This window comes from Carassius auratus, chromosome 14, assembly GCF_003368295.1.
Source record: "Carassius auratus strain Wakin chromosome 14, ASM336829v1, whole genome shotgun sequence".
NCBI classification, from domain to species: domain Eukaryota; kingdom Metazoa; phylum Chordata; class Actinopteri; order Cypriniformes; family Cyprinidae; genus Carassius; species Carassius auratus.
The window spans coordinates 6883586-6907260 of record NC_039256.1 but is presented as its reverse complement, the minus strand read 5'-3'; the positions used below and the strand labels follow the sequence as shown (position 1 = coordinate 6907260).

Sequence of the window (23675 nt, the reverse complement as noted above, 5' to 3'; positions counted from 1 at the left end):
AGGTTTGAAGGAAATGTAATCTAATCAAGTCATAAAAATATAATGCAAAACAAAAAAAAAAAACATTATTTCTACTGAATAGGGGGAAAACTACAGACATGTTCTTTAACCAGAAAAATGCCTCAGAAAAACCCTTAATTCCACATGAAGCCACACTCTAGAAACACAGAAGAAATAAATCACATAGAAACACACTTCAATCGTTCAAATCATTATTTTATTTTAGTTTGTGAGTAACATGATGGATTTTTCCCAAACCGTCCCAGCAATCCAGACTCATGATCTCGGTTTCACAACTTCAATGATGCCAGTAAATCACTCCATCCATTGCTCTCCCATCCTTCTATCCATCCACACTATTAATTACCTACATTTGTGAAAATATGGTTATCCAAAAGACAAAGAAAAAAAGACAAAAACAGCCCAAAATGCAGGTGTACAGACAGGACATTTACAGCTGGAGATGATGCCCATCAGAGAACGAAACGGCAGATATTAAGAGCAGAGCAGCAGATATTGTGTCTGTGTGTGATTTGATTTTTTCTCAGTTACCTTTGAAAGTGCCAACTCTTCGTTAGTCTTGGGGTAGAGCTCACGTTATGGCATCTGGCCAGACTGCGTCGATGGAAAAGGATCAGACGAGTCCGGCTTGCCATATTTGAGAGTATAAACAAGTAACTTCAAGAATACTAGTGAAACTACACTAGTTTACTTCAGATCAGGGTAAACCCCCAATAGTGCCTTTTTCATATCTTTGGGGTCAAATATTTAGGGGCGGAGTCAATGTGAAACGGAGGAGGAAATCACTTTTACGGCTTGCTTTACACCCAGGACATAATCTTTTCAATGTTTTCTCTTTCTGAGTGACACTTTCTAGAAAACAGTTTTCATTGGTGAATCTCAATAAGTCCATGTCACATTTCAGCTTTCTCCAGAAACACAAAAGAAAACAATACATTTAACATAAAAATGAAGCATATTTAAGCATATTCTCATTAGTGTAATATTGGAACATTTTATTTCTAAAGTATGCATAAAAATATTTTTTTTTTTACTGTTTTGTATGGTTTTCTTTTTCCATCAGGCTGAAATGTGACATGAGATGCACGCTCAAACATTCAATCTTAGTCCTCGTTCTTTCCTGATGTGAACATAATTGGTTCAATGAAATGGAAGCTGCTGCTGCTGCTGCTAATATTGGCTGGACAGGATATGACATCACAGTGAGAAAAGATAAAAAGGTTGTTACAAATAACACAATGAGGGCAAGAAAGTAAAAACTGTCAATCGTCCCGTTATTGGGCTGAGCGGGTTAGAATCGACATCAGTTCAAGACCAGAAAACACGTTTGTACAGCAATCCATGATTTAGTAAAAAGTCCATTTGAATAGCAAAAACAAAAGAAGGAAAAAAATAAACTCACAGTACATTCACAGAAAAAAAATATTAGCAAATCTTGTTTCCTACAAGTAAGGCAGTACACTAGAGCCTACGAATCTACCTGGCGTTCTCCCTGGATACCTTACTGAGGTCATGGTTTGGCCTTTTACTGGACGTCCAGTCTACGCCACGACAAAATGATGAACCTCATGGAATAGAAAATTAAACTAGTTAAAACCTAGGGGTATGTCCAAGCAATCAAGTGGCCAGTTTTAGTTTATAATGAACATATATCCAGTCAAACGCCAATGGCTTCTTGAGTAATTCTAGAACAAAGGAATAAAGCTGTTGGCCTGTAAACCTTACAATACCAAGAGTGTCATAGTGTGGTCATGTGTTCAGGAACACTGTCTGGAAGTGTGTGTGTGTGTGACAGCTGACCCTTCAGGAATGGTAAAGATTGTGTTTCATTGTTAGTTACGGAGAAAGTCTATGCTATTTGAGTGTCATGGTCAGTATGGTGACCATCGACTTCCTCGAGGGCGCTTGAGAAGACGTTCGTTTGGCTGCTGGTCGAGAGGCAGACCACACCGTTTCACTCTGATCATCTTCATGGCGGCAAGGATGGAGAAGAAGAACAGGGAAGGAGGGAGTGAGGGGAGGAGAGATGGAGCGGGAGGAGAGGGATGATGGGATATATAGATTCAGGAAGTCCATTAGTCTTTTCTTGGTTTCCTGCTTCTGGGAGACCTTCTCAGAATGTCGTCCTCTGATCTCTACAAAAGAGAAAATTACTTTTGTCAAAAGACAGTTTTCGTTCTTTTTCTTTGGAAACAATTTGTAATGCATTTCTCAGTCAATCACCTGTAAAGCCCTACTTGGATGGGTTTTTTCTCATCATGAGGTTATAGTCTACACAAATCTAATTTGCAAGGCACCTCGGGTGATAAAATTGTGTGCATTCAGATGATGTTTTATTCACCGTGAAAGGGTGAGTTTAATAATCCCACAAACTTTGGAAATGCACTTCTCACGTGGTCCGTGACACTTATCTAAACGTCCCGATTAATAACAGGAAATCTGATGCACTATGGTTTAAATGGATTTCTTTCTTCCATTTTTAATTTCCAAGTAATGCATGTCAATTTTTTAAATGTGGAAATCATCAGAAATAAGTTAACACACCCTAAAACAACCTTATTTACGTAAGGCAAACACATTTGACCATTGCTTATACTTGTCATAATGTTGGCCAATTTCAATGGCCTGTTGAAATGATTCGGTCATCTTAACAGCTCCCAGTCCCCGTAGTGGACTTCATATCATTCTTGTAAACAGATTCCAGCATCTCAGTAATAAAAGTGTCCATGTTTTAAAAGCAACGCAACAGTTACTGTACAGTTCTTGGGAATGGTCAAAAAAAGAGTTATGAACATCTTTTAGATCGATCATATTTTAACTCATAAATGTGGATTCGGACCGCAATTAATTTACCACACAACCTTCGTTTGTCCCAAAAAAACAGTAGGTCCGAACATTTTAACATGGGTAATGGGAGAAAAAGGGGGAGGGGGGGGGCTAGCCTCTGTATAAATGTTTACAACAGCTTATTGTCCCCATGAGAAACAATTACTGTTCGATCAGAAATTAGAGAGAAAATAAACACCTTAAAAAACCTGCATTATACAAAACACACAAAACCAGGATCTCTATTCAGACAACATCAATCTGGGAAAATGAAATGGCATTAAACACTCCTAACTCACCCCAGTTTACATGAACACATCAAATGCTGCTCAAGACTTATGTGATGATGCTAAATTGATTTACTAAAATGAACCTGATTTTCCACATCCACACCCAGGTTCCTACTAAAAGACTTCATTTTTAAAAAGTTCACATTGCTACAGAATCTAAAAGTCTGAAAAAGAAGCATTTCCTATGTGTTTCTAGTAGCATGAGATGCTCTACCTGGCTGGATGTATTGTCATCTTTGCCATCATCCTCTGCAGCCTCCTCTGCTTCTCCTGTGGAGTCCTCTTCTTCACTCTTCTTTGCTTCTGAGGGAACAACACAACCTCCATAAGGTCCAAACCCAATTCCCCAAAAGAGAGGAAGAAGAAACTCTTCCCACCAAAGAACGCAACTGGTGTGACTGGTCACATTTAACTGTAAGAAAGCTTTAAGAGAAGTTGTTAATCTATCAGACCTGATTCCTCCTCCTTGGTGTCCTCTTCCTCGGCCTCCTCCTTCACATCTGGCTGTGGTGCGTCTGTCTTCTTGTACTCAGCTGCAGATGTGGACTCGGAGCTCTTCTGTAAGGCACAGGATGACATTTACTCTTCAGATCCAGCCTTTGTTAAGGTCAGGTTTCATTTATATGACACACACTAACCTTTCCGGTGCAGCAGAAGACAATGATGAGCACCAGAGGCAGAGCCACAGTCAGGACGTAGACCACCCAGAGCCAGGGTCTCTCTTCAGCAGCGGTTATCATCTGATTCATCAGGCCGGGCTGTTAACACACACACACACACACACACGCACTTAATTTACTAACACGCGAGTACAAGAGTCTAATACAGAAGCTATTGTGGGGTGTGCACACCCAAAGCAAACTGTATTATTTGTGTGATAAGATTACATATAAAGTCAACAGCTATGTTTACATCACCCGGTTTTTATGTGCATTTTGAAGTATCACATCAGAAACAAGTAATGGAAACGGCAAACTTCAAATGAAAATCCCTTAAAATCGCAAAAAAATAAAAGTTTCCGCTCACTTGAGGTGGTTTTTGACTTGTGGGAAAAAGGGTTCATGCGAATTAAAGGAGATGGAAACACATTTGCCGAGTAAATTCCTCCAAGCGCTTTGAAAAAGTCATGTGACTGCACTATGGGATGGCTAAATTCAACTAGTGGACCGATCTCGTTCCTCGGCATCTGAAATGTTATGGTAATTTTGAATGTTAGAGCAAAGTCTGTCATCAGCGTATTTCTATATATCTCCGAGGCTCAAGTAAATTATTATAAAGGCCTATGAAAATGATTTCTTCTACTTTTCATAATGATGTATAGCCTAGAGCCAGTTCTACCACGAAGTGACAATTTTGTTCTCTTTGAATTGTTGGATGAAAACGGTTCTTAATTGCAAATGTTTTATGCAATATTTAAATTAAAGTTAAATTTGCAACTTTGGATGGAAACCCAACTAACAGCAAAGTTTTGAACAGAATTTGTCCCTGGCGACACAAATGATGCGAACTGGGTAACACGATTGCGTGAATGAGCGATATTCGCCTCAACTGCATCTTCCGTGCAAGTTTACAAATTTTAACTCTGACGTAAAATTCACATGATGCGTCGACAGCAAGCCAATCAGTGAAGAGCTCATTGACATGCTCAGTTTAACATGTTGTGGATGTTGTTGTTGTATGAAGACATTTCTCATTGCGCAATGTTTTTTATTCACAAAAGTGATGCGAAAAACATACTGCATTTAATTTAGAGTAATTAGTTTGATGCTAATGTTTGCATCGCATTTGTTGTGTACAAACCATATCATAAGAACTATGGATTTTTTTTTTTGTTTTTTTTTTTTGCCGCCATTAATAAAAGCAGAAATCAGGAAATAACATTACCCAAACGTTTCAGCTTCCATTTACAATAAATGACATGCTTTATGTGTGTACACTGATCAATGTTTATATGGGAATACATTTTAAAGCCATATTAAATCTTTCGTGAATGTGAGCTAAAGTCTTATGGGTCTGGAAAGAGATGAGGGTGAGTAAATAACACCATCATTGGGTGAACTATGCCTCCTTTAAGTTAACCATTGAGGGTTGTGCTGCAAACCCTTCAAACCAAGTACACATCTTCTGGCCATGTGGTAAAGAGTTGAGCCGCAGTCACACTGAGGTACAGGCTTCTGTCCTGACTCACACTCTTTGATTGTGGTCAGTTTAATCAGCCATCATGCCTTTGTCACAGCAACATCAAAGCATGAATCCATTTAGACAAAAACCCACAGGCTTCTGCTAGGTCCTTTAGCCAGGGACAGAGCTGGCCCTCGAGTTTAACATGCAAGGCATGCCTGGAATCCACCTTTGGGGCAAAAGGCATTTGCACAGTAGGAATTCTCATAAAAGCCAGCCAAAAAACAGCTAATCCCAGAGTATATGTGCTCCGCAGTGCCTCCCAGCACACCGACAGAACCAGAGACATTCCCCTGGGATCCTCAGAGAGAGATCCCACACAACAAAAACCAAAGACACCATGTTCTAAATTTACTGCAAAACACAGAATGTCATGGAATTTGGCAAATGTTTAATGAATAAATCAAAAGTAGGGCTGTAAAATTAATCAAATCGCATTATGGTCTAGCGTCTGTGAATATTATACACAAAAAGTTTGCTTTTAAAATATGATGTCTGTGTGAAGAAGTGTCATGTTTTCATCAACTACACATTGAAGAAATCACGGAATAAAATATTACTGTAATTTTTTGCGCTTCACAAGTAGGTTCCATTTGACAACTGTATTTAATGCATACGTTTATTACAGTATTAATGTTTGTTAAAAAACTGTTCATTGTTAGTCCATGTTCGCTCAGGTATATTAAATAAAATTAATAGATCCAAATTTTTATTATATATTAGTATATGTATCAATTTTCAACTAAGATTAATAAATGCTTTAAAACTAATTTTTTATTGACAGTTCATGTTAACTAATGTTAACAAATGGTATTTTATTTTGAATTCACAAGTCATCCTCAAAAGTCACAAAACTATAAAATTAAATCCACGAAGAAGAAAAATTGAGAATTTAGAGAAGAACAGGGCCCTAAAATGTTATTTTTGTTAAACATTTAATACTGTCTTATTAAATTGTGCAAGTTCTAAATGACAGATGCTTTTACAGAGAACAGAAACCAGAAAAATCGGAAAAGGAAAAAATGGAATTGGGGGAAAACAGATTTGACGGAGCACTGTGCATGTCAGTGAAAAGGTCACTTATAGCTCCTGACAGCCAGAAATTCATCATGCATGAACCCTGGGATTGGGCTCATATTGAGATCTGGACAGATATTTACTGCCGTGTAGAGACTCAGAGGTTAGGCATGGGCTGTGTGAAGGGCACGGGGTACGAGGAGCTGTGTGTGTGTGTGTTTGCTGTTCACGTGTACTGTGTGAATGTGTGTGGGTTGATGAGGAGACGGCTCCACGCCCTGAGGAAGAACGTGGCTGGTTCAACTGTGTCATGGGAGAAAGTCTCAGGAGTAAGTGGAAACAGATCTTCAGAGCACTGCTGAGTGCATCCCCAACACACACACACACACACACACACAGCATCCCATACAAGACACGAGTCAGGAAAATAAAAAAGAAGAAAAATAACCTACTGTTGGCATAAAGTCATAGAGATGTCAACAACAAATAAAAATCTAGGTTAAAATTTGTGCTAAGTTCTACATACTATAATTTGTTGGAAGTCACACCACAAAAAAACCCAAACATTACAGTCACAAACCTTGGCAAATCCAGTGTAAAGTTAGCCAACCAGACTGCAGCTTCTGATAAAGTTACTGCTGATTTATTCTATGCCAAACGCACTGGATGAGGTTAACTGTACGCTCTCATCTCACTGATGAACGGCTGACTAAAGGAAAGGTAGAGAAGGTTTTCTACCTCCGCGGCTCCCTCAGCTGCTTTCTTCAGCCCCCAGCCATCAGCTGCCCATCGCTCGGCCACGTTACGATCAGAGGTGACGAAGAAGTTGTCAAAGAAGATATCGGAGGACATGGACCAGAGCTCCAGACCGACGGCGCTGATTGGGGTCATACGGAACGGGTGCAGGTCCTCAAAGAAGTCTGGGTTAGGGATCTTCCTGGGCTTCCACACTCCCTGACAAACAAACAAACCATCAGACGCTGACATTTTCACAAGAACAGCCTTACGTAAATACTCATAAAACTCACAAACCACCTCTTATAACTGGGCAGCATAATTTGGGTGGAAATTGATTTTCTAAAATAAAACTGATATTTGAAAATGATAAAATGTAAAAAAAATGCTGTGCTTGTCTGCAGAGATGCACAATTTGCAAAATGTTTGTGATTATGTATCAATATGACTAAAATAATAATATTACATAATCTATTAGTATTACTACCTAATACAAATATAAACATAAAATATTACTACTGTAATATTTAACTATTAGAGAGCATTTAAGAAAAATGTAATTAATTTTGCACAGAATAAATGAGCGGCTCACATGTAAAGGCCCATTCACACCAAGAATAATATACAACAACAATACTATTATGCACTACATGTGAAACTTAAGGTTTTGCAAGCGCATTGCATCATGATTTCTCCATTGATTCTCCATTTCACGACCCCTTTAAATGCTTCAGCTTTTTAAGCATTTGCAATCCATTGCAATTTTGGTTTTAACAATCAAAAATGATGCTTATTACCTGATAATTAGGGTTGTCAATCATGGGTGGCTTCCACTTGCCCTTGTAGTTGGGGTTGTCTATCACTGGTCTCTCCCACGGGCCGCAGCCGGGGGCCGTTTCACAGACAGGATTGGGGATCTGAGGAGCTTCCCACTCGCCGTCCATATCCTCATCCCTAAAGACACGAGCGCAGATGAAGTACAGCTACGAAAGAAAACCTCCTCATACTTCTATTTCAGCTGCTCTCTTGGTTAAGGCTATAATTACAAAACTAAATCTAGATCATCACCCCATGAGTCCTAATTTCTTTATTAAAATCAGCTCACTTCACCACTGTCCAACACACAACCGCTCAGTCTTTTACATGATATGCAGAGACTGTGCGTTCACTACAATGCAACTCATTTGTTTTTATGTCTCTATAGATTTATGAACAATTACACAGCCAAATTTTTGCTATATATATATATATATATATATATATATATATATATATATATATATATATATATATATATATATATATATACACATATCAGTTTATGTAAGTATCTGTATAAAATGTAAGATTTTGCACGCCACAATTTAATTTGGATTTAAAAAAGTAGATTTTTATTAACATTATTAGTTTAAATTTTACCTCCCAGAGGAGGAGATTGTTATTTTTCTTGATAAAGAAATTATTTTTCAGTCATTTTTTCATAATTTTCAGTTATCATGCACAGTAATCTTTCTTAAATAGTAATGTAGAGAGTGTTACCAGTCTTCTGGCTTGAGGGCATCGGGGTCACTGATGTACTCCGGCTCCTCGTCCAACCAGCCGTCGGGTTTCACAGCATCTTCATCAGCAATCTTAGCAGGAGCGTCTTCATCCCTGAAGTATAAACACATCCAATCATAAGGATGCTTCTGATCCCCAGTATAACACACACAGATATACACCGTCCAAATGACCACACTTCAGAGTGCACAACTGGAAGTGAGTGTATTAGAATTTGGAACAAAAACAAAGTGTTGCACTTTATTGGTGCAAAGATGAGTAGTTGTGATATTTATTGCAGATAAGACTCTCTCTGTCTCACCAGTCCTCAGGTTTGACAGCATCTGGGTCCTGGATCTTGGGTCTCTCATCCCAGTCCTCTGGTTTGAGGTCATCGGGGTCCTCGATCTCGGCCGGGGGGTTAATGGGGGGTGTCATATCGTTCAAGAGACTGCCGCTGTTCACCACCGTCTGGTCGATCAGGATCTCAAAACTGTTATCAGGGTTCAGCACTGCAGGGAAACACATTCATTTGTGATTCGTCTGTTCAGACTGAAGCAGAAACCAGCAGACAGGCGAATCAAACAGGTACATGTGCTCTCTTCTGGAAGCAGGAGGAGGTGTGTGTGTTACCCAGTGTGTAGAGGTGAGTCTTCTTGTCGGTGTAGTATGTGCGCAGGTCAGCGTCGGGCTTCTTAGCATGCTTCTCCTCGAACTCGCCGGTTTTGGGGTTCTTGTGTCTGAAGATGAAGTGCAGTTTGTAATCCTCCCCACACTTATCCGGCCCGAACATGATGGTGTACGGCGTCTTATCCACAAACTCCTCCTGTGGGGACACAACCAATACTTACATTAAGTTCTGTGTCCGGCTCATAATGTTATCAATAAACTATATAAATAAATACACGGCCATACAGGCATTGCATTGGTCACCTTGATTCTAGATGCGTCACAACAGGAGCACTAATTAAATACAGGTGTAAAATGTTTTGTGATTGGATCACTGAATCATACATGGCGCTAGTCAGAAATGCATGTGACCTCATCACATGTAAGGGTATCAGTATCGAAACATTATGCATTTTTAATAGCAGGTTAAAATGCATTCATGTTCTGCACTAAAAAGTAGTGGGCAAACATCTAAATGTGTTTCCTCTTCTTTGCAAAGATTCATTTTATTGATACTAATTTAATTTGAGTGGTAACAGCCCAAAAGTCTTATTCTAATTCACGGATTAAACTTAGTATTCGTGTTTTTACATTTATTAGAGTTGTTTAAAACTTTAGGAGTCAGCTGTAGTCCTTAAGATAAAAGCACAATAATACACTCAGCAAAATATTGTCTAATCATCATTATGGATAAAATGACAGAAAATATAGAGATTTAATTTTTTGTCAATATTGCACACCCCTAATCAGATGTGTAATGGAAAAATTAAATGCGCCCTGGACTGCAGAGTAACACTCAATTACTGTGATCATTCTGGGATGTGCAGTAAGAATAGACAGCAAAACCTCCCAGCATCCTACCACAAGCACACAGAGATCACATTTAGTAAATTTAAGAATAACTTTACAGTAAGAAACAGAGCCAGAAGTCACAACTTCACATTTCAGTAAATTTACCGTCTAGGTTAGTTTTTTCAAATTTGAAGGCTGTTTCAGGGCAGGTATAGCAGAAACTTGTGAACCATGAATCTGTAGGGCGTCTTACCAAGTCAAGATCAGGGGTTTGAGACAGCAGTTTAACATAAGCGCCGCCACAGTCAATGCCAGTCTGGAAGTTCACCTCATACCTGACGAAACACGGCACATTAGTATTATTCTGATATTTCAAGGCTTTGACATTGGTGCATTTGGATTATTTGAGTGCATGCTTTCATTATCGTTTGGAGTTGAGCTGTACATTAAACATGTTATTTTCAGCCAATATCAATGTACTATAATACATGAAAACACAAAACAAATACGTCAAAGTAATTCGACATGAGAGCACTAGCAATTTCCAAACATTTTTACTACAATACTGTCTTTATACTCTGTTTATCTGGAAAGGCCAGAGTAAAATGCATAGCAAGAGCAGAAATGAATACTCACTGGACGATGAGCGGTTTGGTGTCAAAGGTGAAAGGTCGCAGGAGGAGAGCAGAGATGGCGTGATGCTTCGCTTTAGATTTGAGCACCAGCCCTTTATCACCCGGGAGTTTAGTGTCCTTCATCTCCTCCACCTCCCATTTACCTGCACACAAACACCACCGCACAACCTCAGGATCACCTCACACACGCTCACTTCATGTGTGGCCTAAAAAACTACTTCTATTAATGTCCTCACGTTTAGAAATGTTGGGATTTAAATAAAAGCATCTTTAAAATGTCTATTCATAGGCTAGGCTTTCTTAATTGTTTTCATGCTAAACAAATCAATCGGAACACACACAATTTCTGACTATTCAAATTAATAACTATACACAACTTCAGATGAGCAGAAGATGAAATAGCTTATGAAACTTACCATCATACTTTGCAATTTCCTCATCGATGCCATCTTTCTTGGCCTGGGATAAAACCCATCTAGACAGGAAACAAAAAAAAAAGACTTAAATACTTGACAAAGAAAGGCCCTTTTTGCTCATATTTACAGTATTGTTCAAAATAATAGCAGTACAATGTGACTAACCAGAATAATCAAGGTTTTTAGTATATTTTTTACTGCTACGTGGCAAACAAGTTACCAGTAGTTTCAGTAGATTCTCAGAAAACAAATGAGACCCAGCATTCATGATATGCACGCTCTTAAGGCTGTGCAATTGGGCAATTAGTTGAAAGGGGTGTGTTCAAAAAAATAGCAGTGTCTACCTTTGACTGTACAAACTCAAAACTATTTTGTACAAACATTTTTTTTTTCTGGGATTTAGCAATCCTGTGAATCACTAAACTAATATTTAGTTGTATGACCACAGTTTTTTAAAACTGCTTGACATCTGTGTGGCATGGAGTCAACCAACTTGTGGCACCTCTCAGCTGTTATTCCACTCCATGATTCTTTAACAACATTCCACAATTCATTCACATTTCTTGGTTTTGCTTCAGAAACAGCATTTTTGATATCACCCCACAAGTTCTCAATTGGATTAAGGTCTGGAGATTGGGCTGGCCACTCCATAACATTAATTTTGTTGGTTTGGAACCAAGACTTTGCCCGTTTACTAGTGTGTTTTGGGTCATTGTCTTGTTGAAACAACCATTTCAAGGGCATGTCCTCTTCAGCATAGGGCAACATGACCTCTTCAAGTATTTTAACATATGCAAACTGATCCATGATCCCTGGTATGCGATAAATAGGCCCAACACCATAGTAGGAGAAACATGCCCATATCATGATGCTTGCACCTCCATGCTTCACTGTCTTCACTGTGTACTGTGGCTTGAATTCAGAGTTTGGGGGTCGTCTCACAAACTGCCTGTGGCCCTTGGACCCAAAAAGAACAATTTTACTCTCATCAGTCCACAAAATGTTCCTCCATTTCTCTTTAGGCCAGTTGATGTGTTCTTTGGCAAATTGTAACCTCTTCTGCACATGCCTTTTTTTTAACAGAGGGACTTTGCGGGGGATTCTTGAAAATAGATTAGCTTCACACAGACGTCTTCTAACTGTCACAGTACTTACAGGTTACTCCAGACTGTCTTTGATCATCCTGGAGGTGATCATTGGCTGAGCCTTTGCCATTCTGGTTATTCTTCTATCCATTTTGATGGTTGTCTTCCATTTTCTTCCACGTCTCTCTGGTTTTGCTCTCCATTTTAAGGCATTGGAGATCATTTTAGCTGAACAGCCTATCATTTTTTGCACCTCTTTATAGGTTTTCCCCTCTCTAATCAACTTTTTAATCAAAGTACGCTGTTCTTCTGAACAATGTCTTGAACGACCCATTTTCCTCAGCTTTCAAATGCATGTTCAACAAGTGTTGGCTTCATCCTTAAATAGGGGCCACCTGATTCACACCTGTTTCTTCACAAAATTGATGACCTCAGTGATTGAATGCCACACTGCTATTTTTTTGAACACACCCCTTTCAACTAATTCAACTAATTGCCCAATTGCACAGCCTTAAGAGCGTGCATATCATGAATGCTGGGTCTCATTTGTTTTCTGAGAATCTACTGAACCTACTGGTAACTTGTTTGCCACGTAGCAATAAAAAAATATACGAAAAACCTTGATTATTCTGGTTAGTCACACTGTACTGCTATTATTTTGAACAATACTGTATGACATATTTCTTCAAATGATACACACTACTGTTCAAAAGCTTAGGGTTGGAGAAACTTTTTTTTCTTGAGCAGCAAATCATCATATTATACTGATTTCTGAAGATCATGTGACACTGAAGAACTGAAGGAGGAATGATGCTGAAAATACAGCTGCACATCACAGAAATAAATTACATTTTAAAATATATTCAAACAAAAAAAACTTATTGTAATAAAATTTCTCAATACCACTGTTGTTACTTTTTTTTTTTTTTATAAGAGAATGAGAGACTCAAAAACAAATTTAACAGACCCCAAACCTTTGAACATGATTGTATATGCAACAGACATTTGCAATATTTGCGGTCTCTGTTGTGAAGATAACAGACATCTTACCCTTGAAGTGTTCCTTTATCAAATGACTCGGCAAAGTAGTGCTCTCCCATCGGCTCTGGAGCTTTATATGTCACCTTCAATAAAGACGTTTGGGGAAGACATTAACCTAGATGCACCTACATAACACGGTTTTATATTTAACTACATTTAGGCTCATGTTACAGGGAAGAAATAGAGTCACATGGGTTTTGAGAAAGTAAATCTGGACGGAATTGAATTTAATGTGAACTGGCCCTTTAAGTGACATGAGTAATCATTGGCTGATCGAATTCCTCAAACAAACACAGAGCACCACTGCTCCGGCTAAATCTCACTGATTCCCAACACGGTTCACGAGAAATTTAAGTCAAGGGAAGCAGATGTGGATGTTATTTTGAGCTTTAATGAGCTGTTTTAGTTCACTAGCCTCTTCCCTGATCAATACACAGCTGACTGTTGAAGCATGAAGAACCTGGAGTGCTGTCTAAGTAAAGCACATTTCTCAGTCAGCTAACACTTACCGTGGGCACTGGCGGGGAAGAAGGGACTTGCTGTTCCTCTTCCTCAACATCTTCCTCTTGCATGTCATCGATGGCATCTTCCACGTCCATGTCCATGTCTTCGGCCTCCTCCTGCGCCCTCACATGACCCATGAGGCCCAGACACAGACTCAGAGAGAGCAGAGCCACACATAACCGCATCTTCAGCTCCATAGTCTACACACACAAGAGGGAATGAATTAGACATGGGTCAAGACTCCGATTAGCTGGTTTATGAGGCTGGCTGTGAGTTTTCTTAAAGGGATAGTTCACGAAAAAAAAAAATAATAATAATTTACTCCCACTCAATAGTTTATGGTCCGCTGTCTTTCATAGTATGGACATACACTGTGGAAGTCAATGGGACCAACAACTGTTTGGTTATCCACATCCTTCAAAATATTTTCCTTTGTGTTCAACAGAAGAAAGAAAGTCACACTGATTAGGGACGAAGGGAGGGTGAGTAAATTTTGACAGAATATTCGTTTTTGGGTATATTATCCCTTTAAAACATGAAGGTTCATTTAAGGTTTATATTTTTTGAGACAATGTGTCAAGTAGTAGAAGTCTGAAAATGTGTAGTCCTGCACATCCTCAAACAAACAAATCGATTTTCTGGAAAACCATCCAATATTTGTCATCAAGACTTACTTAAGGTGAAGTATGTTAAGGTGTTCTCTCAGTTCTTCTAGAGTAAAACCTCAGTTTGATCATGCTGGTGTAACAAGTTCCTCATGTTTATCTGTGTGTGTTGGGTCTCAGACAAACCAAACCAACATCGAAGAACTAGCAGCAATGAAAGGAAAAGGAATGCCTTTTCACATTGTCTGAGACTGGGCCACAGAGTTGAGCTTGAACAATACACAAAGCCCAACTGTGTCTGTATGAGAAGAAAACAACGCTCCATACCAGCAGGAGTCGAAGCTGATTCGCTGAGCTAAACAGCCAATCACAGTGATCAGTCATACGGGCTTCGCACAACAATTCAACAGTCTACCGCGTGAATAGAATCTTAATTAAAAAGTTGTTTTCACTTTTAGAGTATGTGTACTTCCAGTGTTACCATGTACCAATACTGGTAATATAAGGTTCAGGGGTAGTGTCTACTTACTGTAACTGCTATAGAAAGTACATCGCTGTTCAAATGTTTGGGATAAAGTTCAATGTAAAAAAAAAAAAAATCATGCTCATGAAGACTGCATTTTATTTTTTTCAATTTATCACATCCTTGCTGAACAAAACTATTAATTTCTTTACTAACCCCGAACGTTTAAATGGTAGAGTAGGCTATATTGTAACAAAATATTTATATTTAAATAAATGCTGTTCTTTTAACTTTAAATTAAAAATTTTAAGTTTAAATTTTAAATGTCACCGGTTCCAAAATATTATTAAGCAGCACAACATAATAAATCAGCATGTTAGAATGATTTCTCAGGGACCACATGAAACTGAAGCCTGCGGTAATGATGCTGAAAACTCAACTTTGCATCACATATTTATTCCATTTCAGAGTATTTTAAAGTAGGGTATATTCAAATATATTGCAATTATATTTCACAAAACTACTGTTTTTTTTTTTTTTTTTTTAAGTATATTTGATCAAATAAATGCAGCCTTAATGAGCATAAGAGACTTCTTCAGAATCATTAAACCATTTTACTGATCCCAAACCTTTGTACAACAGGAACAATACAGTAAAATAAAGGGCTACCAAAAAAATCTACATAAAAACTACCCTATGCACAAATTAAATGTTTTTGCATAAAACTATTTGATTTGCGCTTTGATTATTATATCTAAAAACCAGTAACTAGTTAGGAATCTTTATGAGGCCCATTACAGTAATGTACCAACTAGGGATGCATCGATCCGATCCAGGCATTTTCTGAGGATCAGGTATTGGACCAACAAGACCGATCCAAATCTGATATTGTGTCTATACTATTCTGTGTTGTTGTTGAGCTGTGTTAAAGTGCATATATGCGCACAAGACTGAGGGCAGTTATGATGCTGTTTGATCATGTTAATGTTCTCTGCTCATTTTCTGCATCTGCTGTTTGAATAACGGAGGAAATGTGAGCATTAGAATTAGTAACTTGTTTAGTTACTAACAACACTGTTTCTGTTAAAGGGGGGGTGAAATGCTATTTCATGCATACTGAGTTTTTTACACTGTTAAAGAGTTGGATTCCCATGCTAAACATGGACAAAGTTTCAAAAATTAAGTTGTACGTTTGAAGGAGTATTTCTGTTGCAAAAATACTCCTTCCGGTTTGTCACAAGTTTCGGAAAGTTTTTTTCGAGTATGGCTCTGTGTGACGTTAGATGGAGCGGAATTTCCTTATATGGGTCCTGAGGCACTTCTGCCGGAAGAGCGCACGCTCCCGTATAGCAGAGCACTGAGAGCACAACAGACTTCACCGATCAGAGCGAGAGCGTCGCCAAATGTCACAAAAGGAGTGTGTTTTTGGTTGCCAGGGCAAGACAACCCTGCACAGATTACCAAAAGAGAAACAGCATTAAGGGACCAGTGGATGGAGTTTATTTTTTCAGAGCATCAACGGAGTTGTGCAAGTGTTTGTGTTTGTTCCCTGCATTTCTAAAATGCTTGTTTTACAAACAAGGCCCAGTTTGACGCCGGATTTGCACATCGTTTATTTCTTAAGGATGATGCAATCCCAACGAAAAAGGGTCACGATCGTGTGTTGGAACCGCAGGCGGTGAGTAAAACTGCTTCAAATATCTCTGCCTCCTTGTTAGTGCGTCCGCCTCCCATCGGAGACCCGGGTTCGAGCCCCGCTCGGAGCAAGTGGTTGCTGCTGCTGCTCTCGTTCAGTTTCAGCCTCGGGATCTGATTCTGGATCATAAATAAATGGCTGAATCTGACTGTTAGCCATGGTTTGTTTTGGATGATGGTTTTTCCCTCACAGTAATGTCACAGTTTCCACATGCTCTCAACGCAAAAGCCTACTGGCGCTCGTGATTCTTTAGCTCCGCCCACACGTCACGCCTCCAGTCGGTCGTGTTTTTCCGGGAAAAATCGGTACAGACTATCTTTCTCTTATGAATTTAATAAAACTAAAGACTTTTTGGAGTTATGAAGGATGCAGTACTACTCTATAGGTACTCAAGATTAACAGGGTATTGAGTGAAAACGAGCATTTCACCCCCCCTTTAAATTGTTTTCATGTTAAATACAAGTTCAGTCATATTAAAAACATAGGGCTGATTTTAGCCTAACGCTGGAGTTAGTGCACTTTCCGGCAATAAATCAGCATGATAATATCGTGATCTCACAGACTGGCGACAGAACGATATGACAATTAAAGCATATCGCCTGACACAAGCGAGGCTGCAGAGGCTGATGTAAAGTGGGCTGTAGATGTAGGGTCCTCATGACAGAAAGACAGAGTTCTGCAGCATCAGCCCCTTTTCTTTAATAAGATTTACCCCAATGAGATTACAAACACACCAATATCAATCAACACGTGCAGACACGCACTCGTCTAAAAGAACCAGCATTTTACCCTAAAATCTGTTTTGTGGTGGATAAAACCAAGCATCTTCCCTCTAAATTCACCATAAGCATCACTTCAACTTAAGTATCATTTGGAGTGAGTTAACAGAAGCAAATATAAATACTCCGTTAACCACCTCAATCTCCCTCCATTACAAGCCCTTGTTTTCCTTCTTCAGCTCAAACAGGTGAATACTGTCATTGGCCTCAAGAGCAGAGCTTTACAGCGCTGTCAGATCATTCCTCAGGGGTATCAATAAACACTGCAAAAAACCTTAAACGGGAACAGTCGTGTTTGAGCACCCCACAGACTGTTGTGTTAATGAGCTTAACACTCTCAGGATTACTGCGACTGAAGCAGCGGTGCCAACAGAGTCTGATAATAACATCACCAAGACAGCCAAAACACAACAAAAGCACTTTCACACAAACTACAAGACATGAGCAGCCTCACAAACAAACCACACACACTCAGCTGCACGGTTCGAGGACAGTAATGGAAGTGTGCTTTTTGGGATTTTAAATAAATTAATAAATCTGTAATTGTGAAAATTCCCTTACGAATATTAACCATGGTTTTACTACAAATAAATAAAAAAAAAAAAACACCAAGGTTACTATACTTAAACATTTGTAACTATAGTAGTATTGTTGGTACATTGAGTCTTAATACTGCACAATTGTAGGATATTCCTGTAACAGTTTCTTCACGTTTAACCAAACTTTTATTATGACAGGTTACTGTGAAGAACTTAAAGCTGCTGTGTGTCATATGATGGTAGTTTTCTTAAATGAAAGCTAAAAACACTCGTTAGTTTGAGTATATGAAACACAACCACCATTCATTCATCACAGAAATTATGGTGCCTTATTGATGTCGAATGCTTCCGCAGTATTACGAAGGCATTTTACTGAGCATTGCAAATCAAGCATACTGCTGTGTTCTTGGTTCTTGTCAACAGTATCTCTGCCATGATAAGCACTATATGAATGACAGGCTTTACGTTAACATCACAAAAGGTAAATAAGAGGGTGACAACTAGTGGAGAAGACTAATGATTAGATTTATGTTAAACAGATTTTGTGTTAAATGTTTGCTGAAATCAATGCTGGAAGTGATTTGTGGCTTTTCAGAAAAGATATTGAATCAACATCATTAAAAGTCATGATTTATCAAATCTTTTTTTTTTTCAGCCCTAAATTGAACCATATTGGCATCTCAAACTTACCTGAACCAGGGTGGTTAAAACCAGGGGGTATGAAACAAATCTCACGAATACTGATGTTAATATATGTTAAACAATGATAAATACGACCAAGACAACATATATATATATCTCTGTGTGAACTCAGTTTTTTTTTATGACAGTTAGGGTGTGTCGAAAAACTCCATCTCATTTTCTCCTCCAATTTCAAAATCGTTCTTCGTCGCTGGTTTGCCATTTTTTTGTAAATGAGGTTTGGTTTTCTCTGCATGTTCACGTTGTAAACACTGGGTCGGGTCGGTACTCCTGCAGCAATGTAGGATGATTTTGAAGTTCGAGGAGAAAATGAGATGGGAGTTTTTCGTCATACCCTAACTGTCATGAACCGGAAATAAATAGTTCATGCAAAGCAAGACAAGACCAGCGCTTGAGGTTAAAAAGTATATAGTTTTTTTTTTTTTTTTTAAATTAAGCATATAAGATCATTTTGTTAGAAAAGACCCTTCTTCCTTGCCTGGGATTGTTTAGAGCCCTTTAAAGCTGATTTAAACTGCATTGTTAGTTCCAACTCAGGGGCACCACAGAAGTCCAGTATATAGAAAGAAATCCTAGTTTTTTTTGCTCAAAAAATTTCTTTTCGATCGAAGAAAGACATCATAGAGAACAACGAGGCGAGTACATTATTTGTACCTTTTTGTTCTGAAAGTGAACTAATAACAGCATTAGCATTCAGTAAATGTGGTTTAGATTTATCTGTCTACAGTCAAGAAGACATTTAAAGGTGAGGAGGACATCTCAAGCCCTGTCTAATAGTGTTATATCAGACATCTGCCACAAATCACCCAGATCAACCACTACTGAGCAGTTCTACACTATAAAGACAAATCAACTGAGATCAGTCAGACCAACTCAAGCTAAGACTGAGATTACAGAAAAATACAAGAGCCTGTGTTGAACAGAGAAATCGACTTGAGGCTGATCTTTAAGAGCAGGACACTAGAGTCGAGGATCCCTGGGGCTACACAGGGAGGAATGTGTTTGTATTGAAGTGGGGTCGGGGGTCACAGGATACACTCCCGTCCCGACCCATCTGTTGCTCAGGGAACTGATGATCATCTGTGGGGGTAGAGCGATTACAGACAACCACGATTAAAGCTAATCATTAGTTAACATTAGCATCTGAGCTTAACCATCGCAAGACATCAGCAGAATTAATACAGCATTCAGCAAAGACCCATCGACTCATGCAACACTTCCTAAAGATTGCTGAAGATCATGGCTTGATTTAACATAAATAAATCAGGGGAAAACTAGGATTCTTTGTGCGGTTGTGAAAAAAAAAAAAACGGTTGATTAATACAATATTTTCTTAAAAGACTGAAACACTGTTTTAGAAACAGCATTCTTTCAGACCAACATGTCCTTTGAATGGATCAATGTCAAATGCAGTTTCCTTTCTAAAAAGACTCTAGAAATACAAATGAATAGAAAATAAAAGCAAAAAGCAGATTATTTTTTATTAATTTGACATCATAAATTCTTTGTTTTCATTATTTTTTTAATCCTCAATTTTGAAGGGCCCAGATTTTTGGACTGAGACTAACTAAACATTGCTTCCACACAATATCGACTCAAAATTCACATTAGTTCAAAGAACAATATGGAAAGAAAAGTGAATCAGAAGCATTAAAAACACAAGTGGGAATGAACTCTTTGGTTAAACGTCCAAGCAGACGGAGTTATTGGCCAATATTAGCCCATTAATTAAGAAAAGACATTACTACAGAACAAGGCTCATTAGAAGGGGTCTAGTGGTTCCTGTTTGGACACAGCAGATTCATTCGTTCTGGACTGGACTCCATCCTGCCCCTAATAAAACTAACTAGTGGGACTGAAAGACTGCAGTGCTAACGGACAGAGAGCTGCTTCAGATCCAGTCTGGATTAAACACGAACGTAACAGTCTTCTGTGGTCACTGCAGCGTCCTGCGGTCAGCCAGCTTTACATAATGACCGACAGACTAAAAAAACACTTTCCTACAGAGCTGTGCTAGTTTCATGGCTCCTTTTCACATAACAACATATGTTGTAATGGGCAATAAACTGATATATGCACAATATAAAATGAAATCTGATTTTGCTAGCAATATAAAGTCAAAGCAACATTGTGAATATCCCATTGATCTTCATGGTTTTATACGGCCATTAAGATTTCTCAAGAAGATCCGCTCATTAAACTAGTTTCACTATCAGTCCCTTTTTCCTCCGACTCGCAGGTATAAGAACATAAGAACCAGAAAAAACATAACTTCTGCAGTAAATGCTGATGTTGGTAAGCATAATTTCATTTAATGATTTACAACTTTCTAAACAAATCAAATCAATCGATCAGCTGAACTCTGATTAAGTTTATTGATGTAAACTAATAATTCATTGTTAAAAAAAAATCATTTTGGCATCAAATGAAGATTCCCCATGTTCTAGGTGTATGTTACTGACGTTATTGCGACAATACATCTGTATCTTTTAATTAAAAAGTCACAGCTGGTTCTTGCAAAGACGCTCTGTTGATTAAAAAAAACATACTTGGGTAGTTAAACAATAATAGAAATGATCTATAACAACATTTCAGAATATCTTAAATAATTATCATCACAATACCAGCCACATTGTACAGTCAGCCAGTTGTTTGTGTTTTTGGTTAAACGATTGTCCAGAGCAGGCGCTCGTTATGTCAGACTTCTATGTGATTAAGCCTCATGTGGAGGTCCCAGCATGGCCTAACCAGGGGTCTGTTCAATTCTGCCCTCAATAGTGAATGCATACTCTTCCAGAACACATGCTTAAGCCTCTTTACCTTTGAGTGCCACAGATCTGGGCTTGAGGCGATGGGGGAAGGTGCCACAACCTTCCCAGAGTGCACCAGTGAAGTGACTCAATGCCTCTGAGCAGGACACGGGCCATAAAAGTGAATAGATAAAACTGCGTAGATAATTCAAATGACCTAGTTCATAGAGATCAGTGACAAGGAACTCTGGGAAGTGTTAAACTCCTTCACAACGGTTACCGCCAGCAAAGTGGTCTTTTGGTTAAACCTAAAGGTCAAAGTTGAGCTCTACATTCAAAGTGGCAGAATCAGAAAACCTGCAGTTACATGTTAACGGATGAACTGAATTTTAATCGGACCAAACGTCATTTAAGTTAATATATGCCATGCAAATGTCAGAGTATCTCTCGCGTGACCTCTACCTTTCCTCTTAAAGGGCGGAAATGACGGTTCAACTGACATGTGCGGCTCCAGTTCAGCCGGTTTGGCGTTTCCGCATTAACTTTTATCCCCCACACAGCCATGCCATTCCACAAACCACCATTTATGAACTCAAACTGAAGATTATGTTTAGTGTTATTTGATAATTTGGCTCGAGATAAACATGCTAGGTGCATATCTACATGCTATATATTTCTAAAATATACGAAATCGTACATTTACCTTTACTTACAAATGTGTATTTTAAACGAGGGAATAACGTTTATGAAAAAATAATTTAACCTTACATATGTGTGTATAAGAATTTTAATGTGAAGAGGTAAGAGCACATTAAAGTAAATCAGTGTCGTTTGACTAGCGTTAACTTCATTCAATGAATCTCAGATCTCTCCAATATTAGATAACACCACACACAGCGTAAACAATCTTCATCTCACTCTGCTGACAAGAAAATCACACGATCAACGATGTGAAGCAGATTTCTGTGATAAGGTTTGATAATACGGCTGATTTTATTGACATGACACCTGTATCAGTTAGCTTAGCTCAAGCTGCTAACGTTAACTGACCAACTAGCCATTAGGTCTACGCACATATTCTCAGTTTAACACTCGAGCTGAACCATACAATCCCGCTCTCATACATTAACACATCGGCGACGCATATCGCACGTGCACTGAAATGCACACAAGTGTAGTAAAGCTCATATTTGCAGGTTAAGTGTACTCACCCGTACTCACTGATGCTGCACTCCGCCTGCGACTCCAGCGCGTCACGTGTGGCTGTGGACAAGTATCCAGAAACTGGGGCTCCGCCTTCCGCGCGCACCCGATTGGCTACTGTTCTCGGCGTAGACATGCCTCATAGACATTGTGAGATGCTGATTGGACAGATGTTACGTCTGTCACTGACAGAGGTCTCCGCCTCCGACCTGCACCTCGTGGACACCGCTGATTGGCCGTAGAGGACTGGGAAGTAGACTCTTATTGGACACATCACAGCGCAAGTGAAAGATGACGGATACTTATTTGGCAAGAATTTATCCAAATGCAATTATTATTATTATTATTTTTTTTGCCATGCAGGCTTCTGTCTAAATGTCTGAAAATAATACAGTTCGATTTGTAGAATAATACTGTCTTGGTGGTGTCTAATACCAAGCTACCTTAAGTTTAGTACAAAATCGTCATAAAAACAAACATAACGACACATTTTGTTAGAAACATGAATTGTTACACAACTTATTGTTGTATTAGGCTACACATATATAATATATAACGTTTAATAACAGACATTACCCAGCATTAATTTCAAATCAATGTTTTCTTCGTTGTTAAACAAGAAAATTCAGAAGAATATTGGTAATCAAACAGTTTTAGTGTCATACAGAAAATGATGTACAAACTTAATCCCTTTAAGGGTCCTTGTGTGGCAGCACACTTACCGTATAAATATATATATATATATATATATATATATATATATATATATATATATATATATATATATATATATATATATATATATATATGTGTGTGTGTGTGTGTGTGTGTAAGTTTCACATCCTTTATTGTGTGAATTTGTGTCTAGATACTTAATTGCAGGTTACCTTCATGCGAGTGAAACTAAATTCCAGTATTTGGTGATAGGGCACACCCTATCTTGGCTGTTTTTCAGGTGGGCATCGTCTTATTTGCATCAGCTGAATTGCTCCAGGGCAGAGAGACAGGTAGAGCAGCGGTGAAGGACTGGTTAACTCTTCTTTCTATAAAACTCGCCTATAAAGACACCCTCAAGGGCTCTTCATGACCTCATGAATTATGCTGAAGATTGATGTGTTTATTCACTGGACAGAATCACTGAATAGTATTCAAAACAATAAAAACATGGCAAAATTGTCATCAGAAAT

At 38.6% G+C, this 23675-nt stretch overlaps 1 protein-coding gene across 4 annotated transcripts; it reads right to left on the bottom strand.

Moving 5' to 3' along the window:
• Positions 1 to 195: 195 nt before the first annotated feature.
• LOC113113486 (calnexin-like) lies at positions 196 to 22644 on the bottom strand. Of its 4 annotated transcripts, none has more exons than XM_026279684.1 (15): positions 22497 to 22644; positions 13757 to 13951; positions 13257 to 13330; positions 11122 to 11180; positions 10707 to 10848; positions 10324 to 10405; positions 9243 to 9435; positions 8932 to 9121; positions 8610 to 8723; positions 7868 to 8024; positions 7074 to 7289; positions 3776 to 3895; positions 3590 to 3695; positions 3352 to 3440; positions 196 to 2156 (listed from the first exon to the last, which is right to left on the bottom strand). In XM_026279684.1, exons 2-15 carry the CDS (start codon positions 13946 to 13948, stop codon positions 2097 to 2099), a joined length of 1794 nt encoding a protein of 597 aa, XP_026135469.1. In that variant the 5' UTR covers positions 13949 to 13951; positions 22497 to 22644; the 3' UTR covers positions 196 to 2096. The 4 variants fall into 4 exon arrangements, with proteins under 4 accessions (XP_026135469.1, XP_026135470.1, XP_026135471.1 ...); XM_026279685.1 differs by having other exon boundaries at positions 3352 to 3437; XM_026279686.1 differs by having other exon boundaries at positions 3590 to 3692.
• Positions 22645 to 23675: the final 1031 nt, after the last annotated feature.

Coding starts and splice junctions, on each gene's coding strand:
- LOC113113486 (XM_026279684.1), bottom strand. CDS start 13,948: ATGGAGCTGAAGATGCGGTTATGTGTGGCTCTGCTCTCTCTGAGTCTG. Junction 13,331..13,756: donor CTTCCCCGCCAGTGCCCACG/GTAAGTGTTAGC, acceptor TCTTTATTGAAG/GTGACATATAAAGCTCCAGA. Junction 8,025..8,609: donor GCCCTCAAGCCAGAAGACTG/GTAACACTCTCT, acceptor TCGTGTCTTTAG/GGATGAGGATATGGACGGCG.